This window comes from Anarhichas minor, unplaced genomic scaffold (genome assembly GCF_050575085.1).
Source record: "Anarhichas minor isolate MPS153535 unplaced genomic scaffold, ASM5057508v1 ptg000020l, whole genome shotgun sequence".
NCBI lineage: Eukaryota > Metazoa > Chordata > Actinopteri > Perciformes > Anarhichadidae > Anarhichas > Anarhichas minor.
The window spans coordinates 3,799,092-3,820,000 of NW_027466466.1; the positions used below are offsets into that span (position 1 = coordinate 3,799,092).

Below are 20,909 nucleotides of genomic sequence, written 5' to 3' on the forward strand. Positions count from 1 at the left end.
CATTCATGCTATGAAACAAGCCAGGGGAGAGCTGAGTCATATACATTCAGGAAATGGAAATAACATGTTATACTTTGTGTACCCTGCTGCTGAAACAATGTTAGAAACATTATGCAGGATGAGATGAAAAATGAACATGCTGATTTAAACAATCCAGGAGAGCTGCCATTATATACGATGAATATTTTCCCACTGTATATAAATAATATATATTTTGTATTATTGGCGTCGATGTTCGCGAGAAAAACAAGGCAAAAACAAATGAGATCCTGAAATGTCAAGATCTGCCTTTAGCCTTGGCTAACCCCAATGCTTTTACGTGCTTTTTCAAAAGGTGCAGTTGTGATGTTTTGTGGAAATGGTGAAGGCAGCGTTAAGGCGATTAGTTTGGCCATCACCTTTTGGCAACTGACGAGGAACTACTGTTTTTTTCATGTGATAAAGAAATGTATTTCTTTTCCCTGTGAAAACATCAAATCTATTCTTCCCCAAGTAATACACTCTAACATATGGTTCTCAACATTGACATTACAATATTCTGCTATAAGTTTATCATTACTTTTACTAACTTGCGACCGTCATGAACACCATGATAAAGTAGCTCTATTGGGTCTGTAATATCATGTCGATGATCAATCTATTAACGACCGACTGTCAATGGACACATAAAGCCAGGGACTACTATTGTCCTGGACATAGTATCATTTGGTTTAATGGTGTTTGTGCCGATTTGATTTTCACTGCAATCAAAAATGATATTGATCTCAAACAGCACTGATACCAACATATGGCATCAGCCAGTGTAAAAAAGACGCCATTGAGTTGTCCTTGACGCCTTTCAAGAAATAAGGACGTTGCATTAATGTCCCCCTTTTGGATGAAATCAACAGTGATGGTGACATTTTGCTGTGGTCGTATGTGTGTGTATGTGGCTCACAGATGCCGCAGGTGCCCCATCGTTGCTGGTGCACGTTCACCGGCCATCTCGGCTTACCCCCTGGGGTGTTGCAGGTGGGTTCAAGGTTGGCATCCGAAAATGTCGAGATTTTGCCATTGCCCACAGCATTCAGGATGGCTTCGACATCCATCCACCGCTTAAGGGGGCTTGTTTCATCCAATTTGTCTCCATCCCACGAGCAAAGCTGATCAAAATTAGACTATGTGACAGCAAAGGCCTTGACAGCAAACACTTTTATTATTCAAGCCTGAAAGATCTACATTCATATCCCCACAAGGCATTCACAGAGAAGCAAATGTGAAACACCTTCATTTTACAGAGACAATCCAAGGAAAGTGTTGCCTCTTCTTCTAAAGAAGTGGAAGCCATGATTGACAGGTGATCTTGGCAACCCAAGTAGGCTGCTGATGCATGCATGGGATGAATCCCTGCATCTGTGTGGGTTTTTTTTTTGTGTGGATGCATGTTAGTGTGAGTGTAACAAAGAGAGCTGTGTGTGAATCACTCGGGCAAATCCTGCACTGGTAAGCGCTACCTGACCCGGTGATCTCAGATCCTGGGGCTGTTCCAGGGAGGGAGTTCTCCTAGCAGAGGCTTCAAAAGGGAACATTGATCTGTGATCTGTCAATACCACAGATGCTTCACTGGATTTTGGGAGCCCATCAATAGTGCTTCTATTCTCATGTATGATTCAATCCCCTCGTGGCTACCTGCAGCTGTCTGATTAACATTAAATCTATAGCGCACCCTCCCACTATGCTTGTTGTCGTGTATCCTTGCTATGGGCTATGTCGACGGAGAACATCAATCTTGTTATTGGTAATGACCACTGAGTAGTGTAGTGTACTGAATCTTTTTCTCAAGGACAATAATTTGGGGCTTGCAGTTAGAGCTACTGTAGACATGGGCACAAAACTCCTCTTGATAAATTGTTAGTATGAATAATGAGAAACTGCACTAAATCCTGGTTCATTCATTAAAAGTCAAAGGTTCAAGTCTTTGTACATTAAAATCATAAGATGGTTTGGTTGCTCATGTTAACGAATTATTTTGGACTGTCTCAGACCAAAGGGATAATGTATGAATTTTGAAAATAGGTATAGTTCCCCTTTAAGGGGGCAGTTACTCCATCAGAAGGTCATGTCGGATGGTCCAATAGTTCAGAAACCACGCCTTCTGATCTTGGATTGGGGGGGACGTGTCGGACCATTTCTGTATTTTCCCCAAACGATTTACACCCACTTGGCCAGCTGTGTGAAGGTGAGAAAGGAGCCAGAGTTTCAACTTCTCTCTCTAGCTCTCTTTTTTTCATTCTTGACACAACCGTTTCTGTCACTTTTCTTGTGAACAACCAAGTGCGACACTATGAATGTCAATCACAAAAATGTGAGCTGTTATCCCCATAAACGTTCTGACCGACTATAGCCCAGCCCTCACTGTTCCGCTACAAGGATGCATTACACAACCGCTTACATGATAGTGCCTCTTGAATTCTGAACCACGATCATTTATTCACTCTGTGTACACTTGTGTCTGGCTCCTCAAGTCTATCACACTGAGTCTGGTGGAGATTAGCAGTGGAGCAGCAGTGAAACCTTTTATTTGATCAAGTATATAAGTTGTCATTTTTGCAGGTAATCCCCTGTGCAGGGAACCACTGCTCTGTGGTAGAAATATGTATTATAGTAATATCATTTATACAGTGAAGCTTAATACTTTAGATAGTTTGTCAGCAGGATTACAGAAAAACTGCTGGCCAGATTCTTATGAAACTTGGTGGAAGGTTGTAACATGGGCCAAGGAAAATCATGTTAAATTGTGTATATGTGTGTTATTTTTCACCTATGGAAAAAGCCTTGGCGGAGGTCTGCACTTTCTGAGTGCCCTTATGGTTATCATTGTTTTGTTTTGATTTGTCCTGATATAGTTTGAATGATACAATTTGCTGAGTATTCATTTTCCCTCTGCTCACTCCAGACAGCCCGGCACAGAGTCCAAACAGACAGGAAGACCATGCTGGAATTGTACCAGTCAACCTTAGTCCTTCATCAGTTGTCGGATATAAAATAACATGCAGAGACTGACGCAGCATCTGCACTTTATTTCAGAGCATAGTATTTCTTGTGTGGGTACATTGTGTGCTACCCCCCCCCCCCCCCCCTCTCATCTATCACAACTCTCTGCTCTCTGTCTCTCTCCTACCCTTTCTCCCCATTAGTTGAACAGGCTTGTCTGAGAATGACAAGCAGTACATTATCACGATTATTAATCTAGGTTTGGCAGGGTGTCAACTCATTTCAAGCCCAAGTGGAGTTTTGAGTCGTTAGTGTTTGAGTTTAAGAAGAGTTCTGAGATTTTGTATAATTGATTTGGCAAGTCAAATGTGACTCAGCTCTGAATAACCTTTGAGACCCAAAACTAAAGTCTACAGCTATTATAGTACTGCAATGCAAGGTTGCTATATGGGGGTGTTTTTAGATTGCAGTAGTCAACTACATTTAAAGTAACAGTGTGTAGCATTTAGGGAAATCTATTGGCTGAAATGGAATAATAATAATAAGTATGTTTTCTTCAGGGTATAACACCTGAAATTATGAATCTTGTTTGCATTACCTTAGAATGAGTGGTTTATATCAACATATGGAGCCATAGACTGAATATAAGAAGTTTACGTAGTCATCGGGACGTCACCCATTGGTTTGTGGTCTGCACAAACAGTCAAACTAGTTGCATTTGAAGGGCTATCAAGCCAAGACACTGCTCAGCTCACATTTTGTTTTGGTCCAGATTGTTCAACCCTGGAAGCTCATAAATTTGTATGTAGCAGCCATCCAACTCAGCGGCTTACCAACATGGTTGCAGAGGGTCAGCAAGTGTATTTGGGTTGTGACCATCTGAAGCAAAGGTCAAAGTGCTTGTTTGGGGATCACAAAATCCTCCTCCATATCTGGACAAGTTGAATTATTAAGGAGGCTGCTGCAAGAGGTGAATATTGCCACTCCTTATACTCCCTTACGGGGGCGGCTGTGGCTCTGGAGATACAGCTATTGTCCACTAATCAGAAGGTGGGTGGCTCGATCCCTGGGGTCAACATGTCGGGAGTGTCCTTCGGAGGGAAGATACTGAACCCCAATTTGCTCCCGGTGGCTTTTGCCACCGGTGTGTGAGTGCCTGTGAATGTTTATCGCTCCTGATGATGATCTTGTGTGGAAGCCTCTAGTACCAGTGTATGAATGTGTGTTTGAACGGTTAAAAGCTGGCATGTGTTGATGACTAGACTAGAAAAGGGCTGTTTATATAGCGCTGAGCAATATGCCCCAAATCTCCTATCACAATATAGGTAATTTCATATCTCTATATCTACTAACTTAATAAATACATATTCTTTATGAAAATACCAAATAGTAATGCTTTATTTTGTATACTCCTGAGTAAATTAAATACCTGACGAATAGATAAAAATAATTTAATTAAGAACATGTGTGTATATACAGTATATACTTGCACACAAATATAGAGTAATCAGATTAAGAGAATAGTTTGATGTACCTACATTGGGTCATTCCAATAAGCAGAATTCTTATCAATTCTGATTTTCAGAGTTAACATGCGCTTGTTAGTATCAATTTAGACGACATAATTGTGTATCATGATATCGCCATATGATTTCATCACAATAGAATTCCGTTGAAAGATGGTACATTCTCATATTGAATAGACGCCCAGCCCTACGTATAAATGCAGTCCATTTACCACACCATTGGTAAGGTGCAGATGGTCCGTCTCATCGGCTTAGGTGGCCACAGAAGGAGCTTATATGTGTCTATATGTGGGTGTGAGATAAACTGATGTATGTGTCAGCCACCAGGCTTTAATTGGCCTATTTGCACACCCTGCACCTTTACTGCCTATGAAATGTCCTCTTCCCGGTGGCCCCCCTGCTGCTGCGTTGTCCCACTTACAAATTCCTGCCGGACTCTTGACAGCAATCCAACTAAATAATCGGCTATCAAATCTCTGATGGTAAGAGTGTGCATCTGCGCTGTGGCGGCACACCGCTGAGAGGAATCTCTTCATCTGTCAAGTCAACGTTAGTCATTGCCGGATCAAGAGAGCCGAGTCTTTGATTAGAAAAAAATCAATGTGTACACTGCGGGGGCTTTCTCTCTGTGGGCTCATAGTGTATTGAAAAGAAGCATATCTGACAAACACAGCAAAATATATCTCCACCCGGACCTTTTTTCTTGCACTCTTATCATGTAACACAGTCAAAAGCCGAGCTTCTTCATCTCAAGTAAACATGACTCTTGAGTCAAGGTTTTATTTGAGTGTCTCCAGTCATTCACTCTCGCTTTTATGTTATCAAAGCACGACATGTTGGCATTGCTGGGGAAAAAAAGTAAAAAGAAAGTGCGGTAACTGGTAAACACACCTAAAGCAAGTGCAACTGTCTCAGAGGATGGCCCGCCATGGCACTGAGCTCCGCTGACGTAGAAAAGCTGTGATGCAGACTGGCAGGGAAGCACAGAGAGAGAGAGAGAGAGAGCGATACAATCTCTGTGTGACAGCAGATGAGGGTCAGGGGGTGTTTAAAAGAGAAAGGATAAGATAAAAGGAGAGGTTGGGTTGGGAGATTATATGCTCCTGGGAAACGGGGCAGAGAGGAGACTGAAGAGTATCCAGAGTTCCTATGACTCACCGGCACTTTTACTAGGCTGGTCTTTGACAGACATCCACACACCACGCACGCACACTGTAACACAGCTCACATACACATATCTGGTCCGCACGCACGCACGCACACACACACACACACACACACACACACACACACACACACACACACAGACACACACACACACACACAGCTCTGATTTTAAGGATACTGTATGGACTGGTAAGGAAAGTCTCCACAGATATATATTCTCTTTTTTCCCTTACACACACACCTACACACCTACACACACAAAAAAGTTCACTGTTTTTCATCGGGAAAAAAAGTGAAAGAGAGACAGAAAAGTGTAACTGTGAGAAAAGCAAATAAGTGGGAGGGAAAGAGAATGCAAAGAGAGAAATGAGGTGAGTGTGACTGTGTGTGAGAGAGAGAGAGGGAGATGAGGTGAGGAGGCGGAGAGATGAGAGGCGAGGGAGGGAGTAATGGAGACAGGGAGGGTGGAGAAGAGAGGGATAAGGCACACTTGGATGAAGGATTCCAGCGGAGTGAGGAGGGACGTTCAAGTGCTGGATCAAGGAGACTGAACTACAGGTCTGGGGTCCTTCAGACTGGACAGAAGACCAACTGACGAGATGGACGGATGGAGGAACGCCAGGCCCAAGGCTGACACAGACTGACATGACCTCTCCATCTGGCTGTTTCACCTAATCTGAACCCTCCTGACGACCGCCACAGGACGCATGACTGACCATCAGGACTGAGATCCAGCAGAAGTTCGGAGGGAGTTCGCAATGGATGTATACAAATGTCTGAGCGTACTTTTCTTCACTCTTCCTCCACAAGGTAAATATTTTCCCTTACTGTCAGTTACAGTTGCTTCACCTGCCATTTTCTTTATAATTGTGAGGGACTGTGTGAAAATGATTGGGGGGCGGGGACGTCGGGGTATCAGGAAAGAGGGAGGGTTGTGTATTTTGAATATACTGTATGCTCAAGGGAGGCTGGTCTATATTTATTGGGAGAGGAGTGTGTCAACTTTTACACATCACCATTTTTTAATTTTTCATTAATTTGATCAAAGTTGATGCCTTAACCATTCATCAGCTCTTTATTCAAAAGTAGAGGCTGTATTTTCTCTATTTTGTTGTGTTTAGTTTTGTTCATGCCATGACATTTTGATTTAATGAAGGGAGGGTATTGCAATTTTTTTTTTTAAAGTGAAGGGTCAAAAGAATATTTTCAGCCCCCCTTCCCTCCCCAATAACTTTTATATATTCCCTAATGAAGCTGCAGCCCCAGTATGCATTAGAAAGGCGAGGAATTTTGTTTTGACGGTGAAACTGACGAGATGATGAACTCAATCACTGACAAAAACGCACAACCTTCAAGACACAAAAACTTAGGTGCTTGCCATAGTTTTTATTGGACGAGGAGGTAGAAACTGCCTCTGTTGCTTAGTGACAATGCAACAAAGCTTTGTCTGAGCAGGACGCACTTGTATAGAAAGTGATATTTGCTGCTCATGCATTATTGGCCTGCGAGAGTTCATTGATCAAATGAGGACATAACTGGGTCTAGTGGCTCAGACACATCTAGATAACTAAGCAGATAGAAATCGTTTGTAAAACTGAAAGCATCAGCGGATAAACAATGCTAAAATGGAGATTTGCTTCTTTTTTTTTAAAGATTGTATTTACTTTTCTGGATAGTTTACATAATTCATTTTGATTGTCTTCATGAACACATAAAAGAGCAGATGCCATCAATGAGAAGTAGCCAGAGGAATGATGATTTAAAGGAGAAGGAACTGGATACTCTCACAAGAATAGGAAGAGAGACATTTGAGTATGCCAGGCAGCTGGAATGGAAAGGTTCAGGTTTCTCCTTTCGGCTTAACTGGTAACATCACAGTCTGTGCCGGTGCTATTCACAGTTTCCTGTAAAGCCCATTGTAGAGAAGCAAGCTCATTCAGCAGTTACCTACTTTCTCCTGCACACGTTACTGCTCTGACCCACACATTGTCAAAGTCATGGCACCCTGCGAGCTCCCCCATCTAAACCCATTAGTTGGGAGGCTGCTTTAGAGTTTACCGGAGCGTCCCTATTTATTTAATACCATCTGCATTCAACAGATATCGCTCCGAGGTGACGTGATGAAACAAAGGGCACCTGTGTCTGTTTTTTTTCATCTGCAAAAATGTAGAGACATTTCAAGGTTGTTGAGCATCTGGACATGTCCACCACATTAGAAAGGGAAATAAAAACGCGGTGGGACAAATAAACTGTATCCATTTAATTAGGTATTGATCCCAAGCCTTTTACAAGCTGAGGATGCCAGTTTTCAGGCAACTGAAGGACAGCCCTTCAGCTTTGATTGAGTGGGTGGGAGAACCCGAGAGGAAGGCCGGCAGCATGACAACAACATCTGTGTCCTTGTTTCAGAAATACAAATTGGAACAGCATCTTTCTTCAAGGTAGATAGATCGATAGACAGATAGGGAGATATAATTCCCCCCAGTTCCGGTACAATTTAATATTTTGTATAAATAATATTTACAATACAATGCACCACACGATAGAAAGACATTGAAATATGCAGAAGTGCCAGGAATAATGATATATCAGTGAGGCTGGTGAAACAAAATCCCAGCCTATGATGAATTGCTGTGCCATTGAATTACCTGCACAGACTCGCTATGTCCATAATAGGAAAATGCTTAATTCAATAGGGGAAATAAAGGTTTGAAACACAAAGGACATTGTGCTGTACGAGTCTCGTGACGATCTCCGTTCCTTTTAATTGTTCTGAGACCTTGTTAGGTCATCCTCAGCACGGGGTTGGGTGGAGGCGGCGGGGGTTGAGTTGCTCCATCAGAGCTGCCGTAGCAGAGAGGGTGAGAGCGGGCGAGGGAGGGGTGAGACGTCTCGACAGACTGCTCCATCAGCATGTCTGTTCAGAGACGCAGCGGATGCCCTCAGACTCGGATTCATGCTTCCGCTTTTACCTTCTCTCATCTCCACCCCCTCAACCCCCCCCCCCACCATCACTCAGATACAGTCCCTTGTAACCAAACGCCACCTATATAATAGAGGTCACCCTCCTTTTAGATTACACTCTGTACAGTGAATCCTTCCTGGTGGCATGGATCAGTTAAATCCATTACAGATGAATGTATTGTAGAAAATTAATTCAGTATTAAAATGAAAGCCACGATTTCAAATGCATAATATTAAGTATAAAAGAGCAAAAGAGAAATAAATCAAGGCCACTGTCATGAATGAGCACAAAGGAGCAGCATTTACATGCAGTCTCTAGCAAAAGTATTGTTTTAAAGTTCTAAAAATACTTTTATTGGCACATAAGGGCTAAAAAAAGGTCAATGTTATTGATCCAAGCTGAACTTATGTGTCCAATCTCTTCTTCCCTTAGTTTGTTTCCAAGTTCGACCTCGTGCCCATGCTGAAGAAAGGCTGCTCCAGGATCTGTTTGCACATTACAATAAGCTCTCCCGGCCTGCGGAAAACACTTCAGACACAGTGCTGGTCCACTTTGGATTGTCTATTGCCCAGCTCATTGATGTGGTGAGTAAAACCTCACAGCATTGTTGCGTTTCACCAATAGCCAACCCTGGATATCAATATTGAAGTCCAACTGAAATTTTTCTACTGCTACAGCATACATATCTGCTCTGTCTAGCACTTGCCCTGTGGTCTCTTCTGATGAAAAAATTAAGAAACAAAAGGAAAAAGAAAACATTTGTTTATGGTGGTGTCCATAATACTTTGAATCTCGACGTTTCTGAACCAAAAATATGTTTCATAAATAATCTTTTATATCGGTGTCGTATAACGCGTGCAGAAACGCACAACGCAACGCCACGTGGTTGACATTTTGAACAAATGGTTATGTTTAGGCAACTAAACTACTTGGTTAAGACTGGAAAAAAGATCCTATTCTGTCACAATAATAACATAAAATGTAACGTAACTAGCGTAAATAAACAACAACCGCCATTAACAGACTTACTTACATAATGTTACGTAACAAACGTAACAATGCAACGTAAAAGTAGTCCATAAGTCAATGTTTAGTTTTGGTTTCACATGGGACATGAGCAGTGGTCTCCTGGGTGAAAGTCCTGTGTTTGTTGTGTGTTTGCTTGACCCATTCCCCAGTTTTACTTGTTGTTATTATTACGAAACTTTCAATAACAGTCGCTCGATATACTACGTCCCTTTCTCTGTTGCACTACCTCACTTGTTCTGACTGAATGCAAAAAAAACGTTGACATGGTTTGCAGAAATGTGCAATGCTAACATTTATTTTCTGCCGATTGGGCTCATAGGCATCATAGGCACACACACAACACAAGAGCCAAAGACCACAACTTTGCTGCTTTCTCCTTCTTATCGAACTTACAAACATGACCACCCGTCCTGCACCGTAGCTCGTTGAACAAGCCACCAAACGTTCACTGTGGAAAAGTGCACCGTTAATGCCAGTTTGCAGGCTGAATAGTTAATATGCTGGTCAGCTGCAGCACATTAAACTGCATGAAAACTTAAATGCAAATATCACTTCGCCCAGTAGGTGTGGCCCTTGAAAAGTTGATTTATTATTATGAATGTTGGTCCAATGCAGTTGTGTATAGTCTAAATTGTACTCTCTATGTCTTATGTATCATATTCATCATGATCACACTAGCAACCAGCTCAAAGCTACACCAGGAAACAGAGATAAATCTAAATATACAGATCGCTTATCAGCGGAAATTAAACCACAACAGAAGAGACTGAATTATTTTCACAAATTAAATTCAGTTGTCAAGCATGCTATTGCTGGTAACTATCCAAATCCAGACACAGCTGGTCTCAGCAAAAAACATCTCTATTCTGTCTTGCCTCTTGTCTTATCTTTGCATTACAGACACAAATGATGTTGCAGGGTTTCTGTTGACTAAGGTAAACCCGTTTTTTACAAGGCCTTTAACTGCCATTTGGAACCATGCAAAGTTCCCTGGTGCAGCTTCAATATCGAATACGTGCAGCCTGCATCACTACGGGACGATTCTCCGGGTTTTTGACACACAATTAGGTGGTAGGGCTTGCTTCACATGCCCCGGTATAGTGAGAGTCAGCTCCTGGTGAAGTTGTTGTCTCCTACAGTGCATTCTCACTGACTGCTGTGTCTCAGATGTTGCTGGGAGAGAGCTGGAGACAGCAGCTTGCCAGCACTGGCAGCAAAGCACGTAGCATTACCTAATGTTTTTATTTTTTATTGATGTATTACACAACTAATCTGTCTTTTTAAATAGAGGATGTTGATTTATTTTGAAAGCAGCTTTGAAACAATAACAAATGATGAATATAAAATGAATTAATGAAACCCATGCGATGATGAAGTCCAGGCTGACATATAATTCATTGGAAAGAAGATTAATGTCATAATTTATTTTTCCCTCTCCCGTTTACATGAAATAAGGATGAGAAGAACCAGATGATGACCACAAACGTTTGGGTCAAGCAAGTATGTAATAATATAGATAGAGATAAAACACATGCTAATTATACAGTCTAATATAAAGCTGCAGTATATAAATTTGATTAATGTTTTCCTACAGGAATGGAACGATTACAAACTCCGCTGGAACCCGGAGGAATACGAAAATGTCACCTCCATCCGTATTCCCTCAGAGATCATCTGGAGGCCCGACATAGTCCTCTACAACAAGTGAGGATCTGTGTCAATGGCTTGTTTTCATGTGAAGAAACTGTGAGAGACCCTGGGATCTCCAATGTTGCCACATTCAAGGCAAAACTAATCGCATAGCAGCCAATGTTCACATGGGAATGATTTCATTCCAACAGACGGTATGACTGGAGGGAACACTTGAAGATTTAGCTGTTGTGCCTAACATCTTGTCCTGAGCCAATGTCGTAAAATAATTTAGTTAAAATAAATGGGAACAAGGTCAGCCTTAATGGATGCGGTTACAAACACAGCTCGGTACATTGTACAAAGCAATACATTAGCCTGGGATTTATAAGATGGAACGTAATTGGATGTGTTTCAAGGGGCCTCGGATAAAATGCATCCGGTGTGAAAGCCCCAAGTAGACCTGTATTCATTTCACTCTAAATCAGGGAAATCAGCTAAAACTGGAAAACATTTGCTAATTGCAACAAGATGGACAGATGACTACTTCAGATGATGAGCTGAAGCAGGAAGTAATGGGAGGGGAGTTTAGGTGTGTAATGGCAGGGCTGGAATCATGGAAGGATTTCAACAAAGATTGATCAGATTATAGAGGCAGGAGATGAGACAGGAAGATGGGGCAGCTGTCCGTATTCAGAGATTGGATTACTGTCTTCCTGTATCTCTTCTCTGGCACCACAAACAGCTCATTGTGACACATTTCACATGTGATAGAGACATGTAAATGTGAGTTTAATCAGAATACATATATTAACAAATGTTGTGTCTCTGCTAATAAAAGCATGTCGAGGGTGATTCAAATAATGGAAAACAAACTTTGAATTAAGAATACTTAGAAGATTTGAATTATAGTAAATAGTTCTCTGATGATTTTCTCCCATTGTTATTTATTTTTTAATTCTTTTTAAAGAACATTAGCAATGTAAAAGTTTAGCAGTTTGTATGCTTTGCACTTGTCACACTGTATAAAAGAGTCTTCATTTGTTCTTCAAGTTACAAGTTCACTTTAGTCGGTGGTTAAAAATGGCAACTTACCAGCATTTTCCAACCGAGAACAAATTACCAAACTCAATCCACTGAAGGCGACGGTACGATGTGGTTGAAAACAATACAATGTGGAATTAATGTTATCGCTTGAAGCATTTGGCCAGAACAAAAGTATTGTAATGCAACCCTTGATGAAGGTAAAAATGTTAAGTACATCCCCCGCCCCCCCACACACACTTTTCTCCCCTGTCATACCCCGTTCTTTTGTGTGCAGTGCTGATGGCGACTTTGCGGTGACTCACCTCACGAAGGCACATCTGTTCCACGATGGTCGGATAAAGTGGATGCCACCGGCCATCTACAAGTCTTCGTGCAGCATAGATGTCACTTTCTTCCCATTTGACCAGCAGAGCTGCAAGATGAAGTTTGGCTCGTGGACCTATGACCGCGCCAAGATCGATCTCATCAGCATGGCCAGCGACGTGGACCAGATGGACTACTGGGAGAGTGGCGAATGGGTCATCATCAATGCAGTGGGCAAGTACAACACCAAAAAGTACGAGTGTTGCACGGAGATCTACTCAGACATCACCTACTACTTCATTATCCGGAGGCTTCCGTTGTTCTACACCATCAACCTCATCATCCCCTGTCTTCTTATCTCCTGTTTGACCGTGCTGGTGTTTTATTTGCCATCGCAATGTGGAGAGAAGATCACCTTGTGCATCTCAGTGCTACTGTCCCTAACAGTATTCCTCCTGCTGATCACAGAGATCATACCGTCTACATCGCTGGTGATTCCGCTGATTGGTGAATATCTGCTGTTCACCATGGTCTTTGTCACTCTCTCCATCGTAATTACCGTCTTTGTTTTGAACGTACATCACCGGTCGCCACAAACCCACAGCATGCCTCACTGGGTGCGGAGAGTATTCTTGGACATGGTGCCGCGAGTCCTCTTCATGAAGCGTCCGCCGGGCACAGCCAAGCAGCACTGCAAGAAGCTTATCGAGATGATGCACCGTCCGACCACCATATCTGCAACGGGCAACTCGCTGGCCTATTGGACAGGGTTGGAGACGGGGCTGAGACAGATGTGCCAGGTGGAGAATGCACTCCCAAAGACTCCATCCGACAGTCCAAGCATCCACGTCTGCACGCCCTCTCCACCCTCTTCCTCTCTTGAGGACCCCAAGGAAGATGATCACCCACTGAAGGCCAACATCTTCTGCCGGACCACATCTGGTCAGTATTCAGTTCTCTCTGAGAAGCAACCCCCACGGGGACACAACTCCGCGGCCTCGTCTTCTTCGCAACTATCCTTGCCCCTAGCTTTGCCAATGGGTCCACTCCACAGCCTTTCCAAAGAAGAACCATATACACTGGCCCCAAATGGCCGCTCCCTCAGCGCAGAGCAAATGTGTGACCCTCAGAGAGCCGGACACCGGTGTCGCTCCCGCAGCTTCCAGTACTGCTGTCTGCACGATGAAGGCCCTGGGCTCATGGTGATCGCAGGGTGGGTGAAGAAACAAGCCTGTACAGATCACCCGGCAGGAACCATCACAGCTGAGTCAACTAAAGACGCGAGTACCCAGCAGGACACCGTTATTCCAACTATATCCCCAGCTGTGCAACGGGCCATAGAGGGAGTTCAGTACGTCGCTGATCATCTCAGGGCAGAGGATGCAGATTTCTCAGTAAGTTGAAACATTACCTTTGTTTAAATAATTGGTAAAGCTTTGGTAAATTAAATATTAGTTTCTAAATATCCATGTAGTGCTAATATTTGAAAAAAGAAAGTCCAACAGAGCTTCTTATAACTCAATATTGCTTCAATGAGTTTGTCAGATTCAATTTTGTTGGATGCAAGTACAATCCCACATGCAGCACATGCAATAGGGCTGTCAACTGAGCTGCTATTTTAATGAGGGAAAATATCAATAGCCAATCTGTAATCATCTGTGCAAGTCAAAATTCTCAGTGTATAAGCATGCCGTGCCTTGTAATCCAACCGTGGGTGTTCCTACTACAACCTGTGTTTGCGGAATTACTTACATTGCATAATTGAGAGCTTCCCAGAGCAAATGACCATCAGACAAGTGACAGTTTAATGAGACTTTACCTACGTCGCGCCATGTGTCAAACTGCCGGTCTCTAGTTTTGACGGTTTAAAAAAGTTACCTTGAAATAAATCAGTGAAAATGCATTTTGATAAGGAAAGAAATAACCTTTTTCCACTATACAATACAACACTGATTCAGTGTTAATTGCCGAGTCACTTGCAAAAGAATGAAAGCTGTCTCTGTGGAGTGGGATCAGAAGTTCGAAAATGTGTACAATTATTCTAAAATAATAGAAATAAAAAAAAGTTATTGCATTCATTGACGCCAGTCATTGTCAGGACTACAATGTACTTTCTTTCTCTCGCCAGAAAAGCCCCGTCTTTGGGACAATGGGACCTCTGTAATTCGCCCTTGAATATTTCATAAGAGAGACGAGCAAGAATTGACTGACATTTAGGCGATAGCCGACTCATAATGAAAACAACCAGCCATTCGAGAGAAATCAATGAAGGGTGAAAACTGACAGCTGGTAAAAAGAAAGGTGTAGTGAAATTCTGAAATGTCCCTCTCTGCTGTGTCTCTTCTCTGCTAGGTGAAGGAGGACTGGAAGTATGTGGCCATGGTCATTGACAGGATATTCCTCTGGATGTTTGTAATGGTGTGTGTACTGGGATCTGTGGGACTCTTTCTTCCTCCTTGGCTGGCTGGAATGATCTAGAATCACGCCATTAAAGGACAGGAAGTCCACGAACACTTACAGGAAATGAACTGTCTTATCTCTTTAAAAAAAAAGAAAAAATATACTGTATATAATTTTTTTTATTTTTCAAAGGAACTACAAGTCCCACACCTTGGTCTTTCCCCAGGTTATCAAAAGGCTACTCACGGAGAAACAAGATGAAATATCTCTCATTGATTCCACTGAGCATATAAATTCTTTATGAGGGCAAAAGGCCAACAGCGAAGAAGTCCTTCTTCACCACTCAATTTTGACATTGAGTTGTATAGCTCATGTTGTCACCTTGTATAACAGAGAAGAATAGAGTTTGACCAATATATAACTGCAGAAAACCCCACAGAGAACATAAGATGTTAATAACACTGTAAAAGGTTTGGTTTAAATCTCAATTTTCACATTCCTGCTACAATGTCAATGTAAAATATTCAAGTTTCAGTGCGACCTGATTGAATTTCTGGGAGGGAGTTGTGCGTGTTTGTTCATGTGTGACGCGTTTTTTCTTTTTTGCAATGGTCACTGATGGGTAGGATTTTCTAATCGTAGCAGTTAAATAAACACATCATTCAATATTTCTTTTGTTGCTACCACAGCACTTTGGCGTTAACAGGGAGGGATTTAAAGTCTCTCTCTCCGGTCATGCATAGCCCTTCCTCCCCCTCAACCCCTGACAATCGTTTCTATTGCGTGATAAATGAGTAGAATAGGAGTGGAATGAGCGGCCTGATTTTATGCATTTTTCTTCTTTTTTTAAATTTTTTGTCAAGCATGACTTTCAAGACCATAATAATTAGGTATTGATATTTAAAGTTTAAGGTGAATATCAATAAATAACTTTGGAGACATTTTTGTTTTTATCTGGAATAAAGAAAACCAGCCTCCACACTGCATTTTACACTGTGTACCATGCAATACAATCATGACAGGGCAGGAAATCAAATTGCTTTCAAAGTGCTGAACAAAAAAAAAAAGCTGTTCTTGATGACTTGAAGGTTTCAGGCAGTGGCGGACAGTGGAAGGAGTGAAAGGCTGATGGTGAAATCACTTCTGAATATTAATGACACAAGAGAAAGACACCTGGAGCGATGCCAACGAGCAGAGAAGTGTTGATGGTACATTCTAAATCATTACATCATTAGGGTAAGACACCAGTCGCCAAGGTGTCATGCACCTACGTATATTGACAGTAAAAATGTGGTCCAACCATTACCTTACAAAAAAAGAGTATTATTGTTAATATTATTATTACTTGTATTAATATTATTATATACATGAGGCTGACTTTATTATGGAAAGGCTCCAAACTTTCCTTAATAACATCACATTTTGTTAATTTAGATAGTGCATGACTTTTGCGGCTTTGCTTAATTAATCTTTTCAATATCTGCAACAGCTAAATGAACAGATGATTAGACCACTGGTTCTGTGCAAACGGTTAACACTTTTAGGGAAAGGTTAATTGTGCTGCAGTATGACACAAATTATCAGATGACAGTGAGCTGCATATATACAGTATATTAGGTGCAGGGGTGGAAGTAACAAATGAAATTGACTTAAATTACTGTAACAAAGTTGTCTTTTTTGGGGGGGGGGGGGGGGGGGGGGAGATAGTAGGTTGACAGATATGTCATCTGAAAACTGAGAACCCAAAGATTAATTTGAGCTGCGGCTCAGCAGGGTGTCAAATACTCGGGAATTGATCAACAATCCCTCCAAAATACCACATTTAGATACCAAGACCTTGAGGAACACCACAGAACATTCCATGCTGTGATGTGGTATTAGAAAACTTTTGCCATTTGGAGATTTCTGTAAGAATTGCATTTTTTTGCAGATTGAATGTCAAGTGCTTCCGTCTTCTTCTGTGAAACCCCCTTATTGTCAATATACCTAGATAAGTCATACAGTCTCTAAATGCCACAGGTCTCTAGTTTGTGGATGTAAAGTTTCATGAGGCTGTGATCATCCTAGGGGTCACAACATCTCATTTTATAGTGACGTCAACTGTCAAAAAATGGTCTCACAATGTGACATGGCTACAATGGGGACTCACATCCTCACACAAGAATACAATTAAGCTCATTGGATCCAGTAGAGTCTCAGCTTTCCAGTCATACCTAATTTATGCAATTCCAAGACTAACTCGGGACCCCAGTATGCAGAAATAATAAAATACACCCTTTTTTAGAATAGGCAAAAATACCACATTTATACTGAATTCTAACAACTGCATGATTTTTGTCCCAAACTGCATGGAATTATAAAGCGGGCATGATATGGCCTAAAGTTTCAGCCCCTTTACCAACAAGCTAGCATGACATGAATTGGTCGCGTAGTTTCATATAACAATACCTTCACTCTAGCTTCAAAGCTGAGGCAGCTACAGCCTTCGGATTATTGATGTTTCTAACTTGTTAATATGTGCACCAAAAACCAAAAAAAGCATTAAATTCCTGTTGACAGCAAGTCATCAACTCTTGTCCACTTTAATCCTGCTCCCAGACATCTGCGTCCTGCTGCTCCACCTCAGTTAAAATCCCCGATTTGATCAGATTTAAAAGCGTGTAACGTTACACCTGAATGCCCAAAGTGATGTCCTTCATCTTGAACTCAACTATTATATTTCCACTGGCTCAGCAGAGGACCAACCGTTGATCATTATGTAAAAACACACAGGAGAAAATTGCAATCAAGCACAATATAGGAAGACAGCACTTTAAACAAGGTGATATACCTGCAGAGCTGTGTATTTATTCATTGAATCCAGCACATCATTTGAAAGAAGAAAGGCTGGGTGATGGTCTGAAATACATAACAGCTTTGTTGCAGCTTTAAATGACTTAAAAGCACAGCTTTATAAAAAAAAAATGTGCTTAAGTAATTCTTTTGTCTGTATGCAAAGATAATATACCAACGGATATTCATTTCCATTTGTCCTTCCAGTTATCCCTGGAAACACAATAAACGAGGATGGTCTTTATTGAACTACAAAGTTTCCATTATATGATAAGACGTGCCGTTTCAGCAGGGATTTATGTAAAACTCTATTAATATCATACAAATTACAAATGGACACGTCACGTGGTGAAGCTCGATAAAGGTCCTCTGTGTCCGCTGTACAAGCAATGCAAATGCCACGCAAGTAAGAAGAAGCTATTATTTACAACTAAATGTCATTTTGTTACATTTACCTTGATGAAAAATTGACCTTCAATGCTGGTTTCAATTAAGGGAATGTCTTTGCAGATACATATGCTAAGACTTAGATCATGAACTTAGACAAGGAGACTTGCTTTAATTAATAGATGCATGGCACATGATGAACCGGAGTAATACTGCTTCCTGATAAACTGTTAGTTATGGATGTAAGCACTGCATGTATGCTAGCATGTGCATATGCGTACTGGTTCTAGTCCCCCGCTGGCTTCTTGATGTTTCCAGCTGATTCATTTTAAAAGGAGAACCCTGTAGAAAGGATCTGAATATGTACATGATGATGAATATTGGCTACATGTGATACAATGTTAAAAGTCTGGGGCTAAATCTAAAGTCAGCATTCTCACAAGTTGATGAACCATGTAGAAATAAAGGAGCAGCATGTGTGGTGTATGCTAGGATAGAGGTAGTCCTAATATTACAGTACAGTGTTGTACATATAATCTTTCCGACATATTCCCACAAAACCTAGTTTGTTTGCAACGTCTGCTTTCGTTTCTGGACAGTTGTCAGCAGCTAGTCATAACTGGTTAACAGGCCTGGTTCTTAGGTTTCATAAGGATTGAACCACATCGCATAATTATCATCCGCGTGAGGAGTTTGCTCGGTTGTTGTGGAGATGGATTTCTAGGCATGTAATACAGACGCCTGGTGCGGCTGACAGGCTTAGAAAAAGCTAGAAAGTGGACCTAGTTAGGGTTGTTTTATCAAACTATTTCAAGGTCTGTACTTTGAGCTAAATGCTAACATGCTGATGTTAAGCAGGTAGACTATTTACCATATAGTGGCAGTGGCTCCCAAACCTGTTCCACGGGGCCCCCCTTTCGCAGATACAAATATTTTTAAGCTTGGGAGGACCAGCTGTTACCAACTTTGTGCCAATCCATGTGGTTGATGTTGAGATATTTCACACGATAACATGTTGAACTGCTGGTTACACCAAAGTCATCAGGCTTCATCCTCTGGGGAACACAAATGTTCCTGCAACATGTCACAGCAATTCATTTTGTAGTGGTTGAGGTATTCCAGTGTAAAGCGGTGTACAGACAATCACTAGTCATGCTGCTAAAAAAGGATGAAATCATAGCGGCTACTGAGCTCGCATGTCAACGGATTCATCTCCATGACAACTGAGCGAACTCCAACCGTTCCATCCCAGAAACACCGCGTGATGCGGTTTGTAAGCTGTAAGAAAACAAAACACTATTACAGCAATTGGATCATCAGCTGAGGTTGTTTTGTCAAATCTCGATTTGTCTGCAAAAGAGCAAAACATGATTTGTGAAACCGCTGCACACTAAACGACTGTGACCGTCGTTGTATCCACAGGAACCACAAGTATTCATGGTGGTTGTAACACAGAGACAGAAATGGTGAATAGTTCAGACGTACAACTTAGTTAGTTATTAGAAAATGCAATAGAGAATGCGGGTAGAATAACACTGAAGCCCAACCGATTTGACTCATTCACAGGTCGTCCCCCTGTAGCCTGGCAACCCTCACAGCTGAACCGCCTAAAGTGAATTCCTGAGTAAAACATCTGTCAAGGTGGCCTTCCAATCAATTTCTCCATCACATCTCCTTAATCACATAATCCAGGTCCTGATAAATGCCGATTAGCAGAGAAAACTCCCCTAATAGGCCAGTCTGAATCCACACACGAGACAGACGTCTGCAGGAGTGTGCAGTGCATACAGACGACCAAGGATGGAGACAACACTTAGACCTGAGGGCGCACACACACACACACACACACACACTCTGAGTAAATCTGCTGTTGGCTGTGGGGTGATACCGCCAGGGACCCGTAAATGGGGTAAAGCGTGAAGCACAGACCCTTGAGGGATCCCATTAAATCAACACACGCGCTGCATTTTTGCCATTTTTTTTCCCCAACAACGATCAGCAATTTCAGTGTGATCCCTCCAGTCACCGGCAATCTAAAAGTGCTGCCACTCATCAGATCGGAGCGCGAGCGGGGGCTTCCCTCGGGACACCGAGGGTGTGTGTGCGGCTGCCCTCTGCTGCGCCCCAGAGTCCATCCAGAGGCTTCAAGGAGGGCTTACAGAGTGCACTGTATCTCCCCAGCTGATTGCTTTAACATGAGGTGTTTACTATCTCCTCCTCCTGAGGGGACAACGCGACTTGCTGATGGTCACCAGTTCTCAAGCTGTCTTTTATGGACTCTGGGTCACACTAAACTTTACATTTCTAAGCCCTACTGATTCTTTCGGAAGGCCTTTATTAAAAAGAACGTTGAACATATGCGGCAAATACAGTAGTTTTGTGTTTCATGCTGCATCACATTAAGATTATAAATTGCTCATAAGAAGGTCCTCACCTAGAGCTACCTAACATCTTAACTTAAACTTTTACTTGGGAGTGTGGAAGGCAGCGAGGCGGACGCAGTCACTACTCAACCCACCCACCGCCTACAGACAATGTGTCGGATCAACGAGCAGACAAGGTGCTCTCCAAATTCATTATTTAATAGAGGTGTATTGGTCGTGGCTTCAAAGATGCTGTGTATGAGCCGGTAAGAGGCGTGGGCGAATGGA

General features: G+C 42.0%; 1 protein-coding gene across 4 annotated transcripts; it reads left to right on the plus strand.

Moving 5' to 3' along the window:
- The first annotated feature begins 6,424 nt into the window (after positions 1 to 6,424).
- LOC142954426 (neuronal acetylcholine receptor subunit alpha-4-like) lies at positions 6,425 to 15,117 on the plus strand. Of its 4 annotated transcripts, XM_076095422.1 has the most exons (7): positions 6,425 to 6,476; positions 9,064 to 9,215; positions 11,116 to 11,160; positions 11,255 to 11,364; positions 12,611 to 13,563; positions 13,618 to 14,033; positions 14,992 to 15,117. In XM_076095422.1, exons 1-7 carry the CDS (start codon positions 6,425 to 6,427, stop codon positions 15,115 to 15,117), a joined length of 1,854 nt encoding a protein of 617 aa, XP_075951537.1. The 4 variants fall into 4 exon arrangements, with proteins under 4 accessions (XP_075951537.1, XP_075951536.1, XP_075951538.1 ...); XM_076095421.1 differs by having other exon boundaries at positions 12,611 to 14,033; XM_076095423.1 differs by lacking the exon at positions 6,425 to 6,476 and having other exon boundaries at positions 9,063 to 9,215; positions 12,611 to 13,592; positions 13,908 to 14,033.
- Positions 15,118 to 20,909: the final 5,792 nt, after the last annotated feature.

What these genes read in the sequence shown, in the direction of transcription:
- LOC142954426 (XM_076095421.1), top strand. Translation starts at nt 6,425, where the DNA reads ATGGATGTATACAAATGTCTGAGCGTACTTTTCTTCACTCTTCCTCCA. An exon ending in CTTCACTCTTCCTCCACAAG is followed by an intron (nt 6,477 to 9,063) that starts GTAAATATTTTC and finishes TTCTTCCCTTAG; the next exon opens with TTTGTTTCCAAGTTCGACCT. An exon ending in CAAACGTTTGGGTCAAGCAA is followed by an intron (nt 11,161 to 11,254) that starts GTATGTAATAAT and finishes GTTTTCCTACAG; the next exon opens with GAATGGAACGATTACAAACT.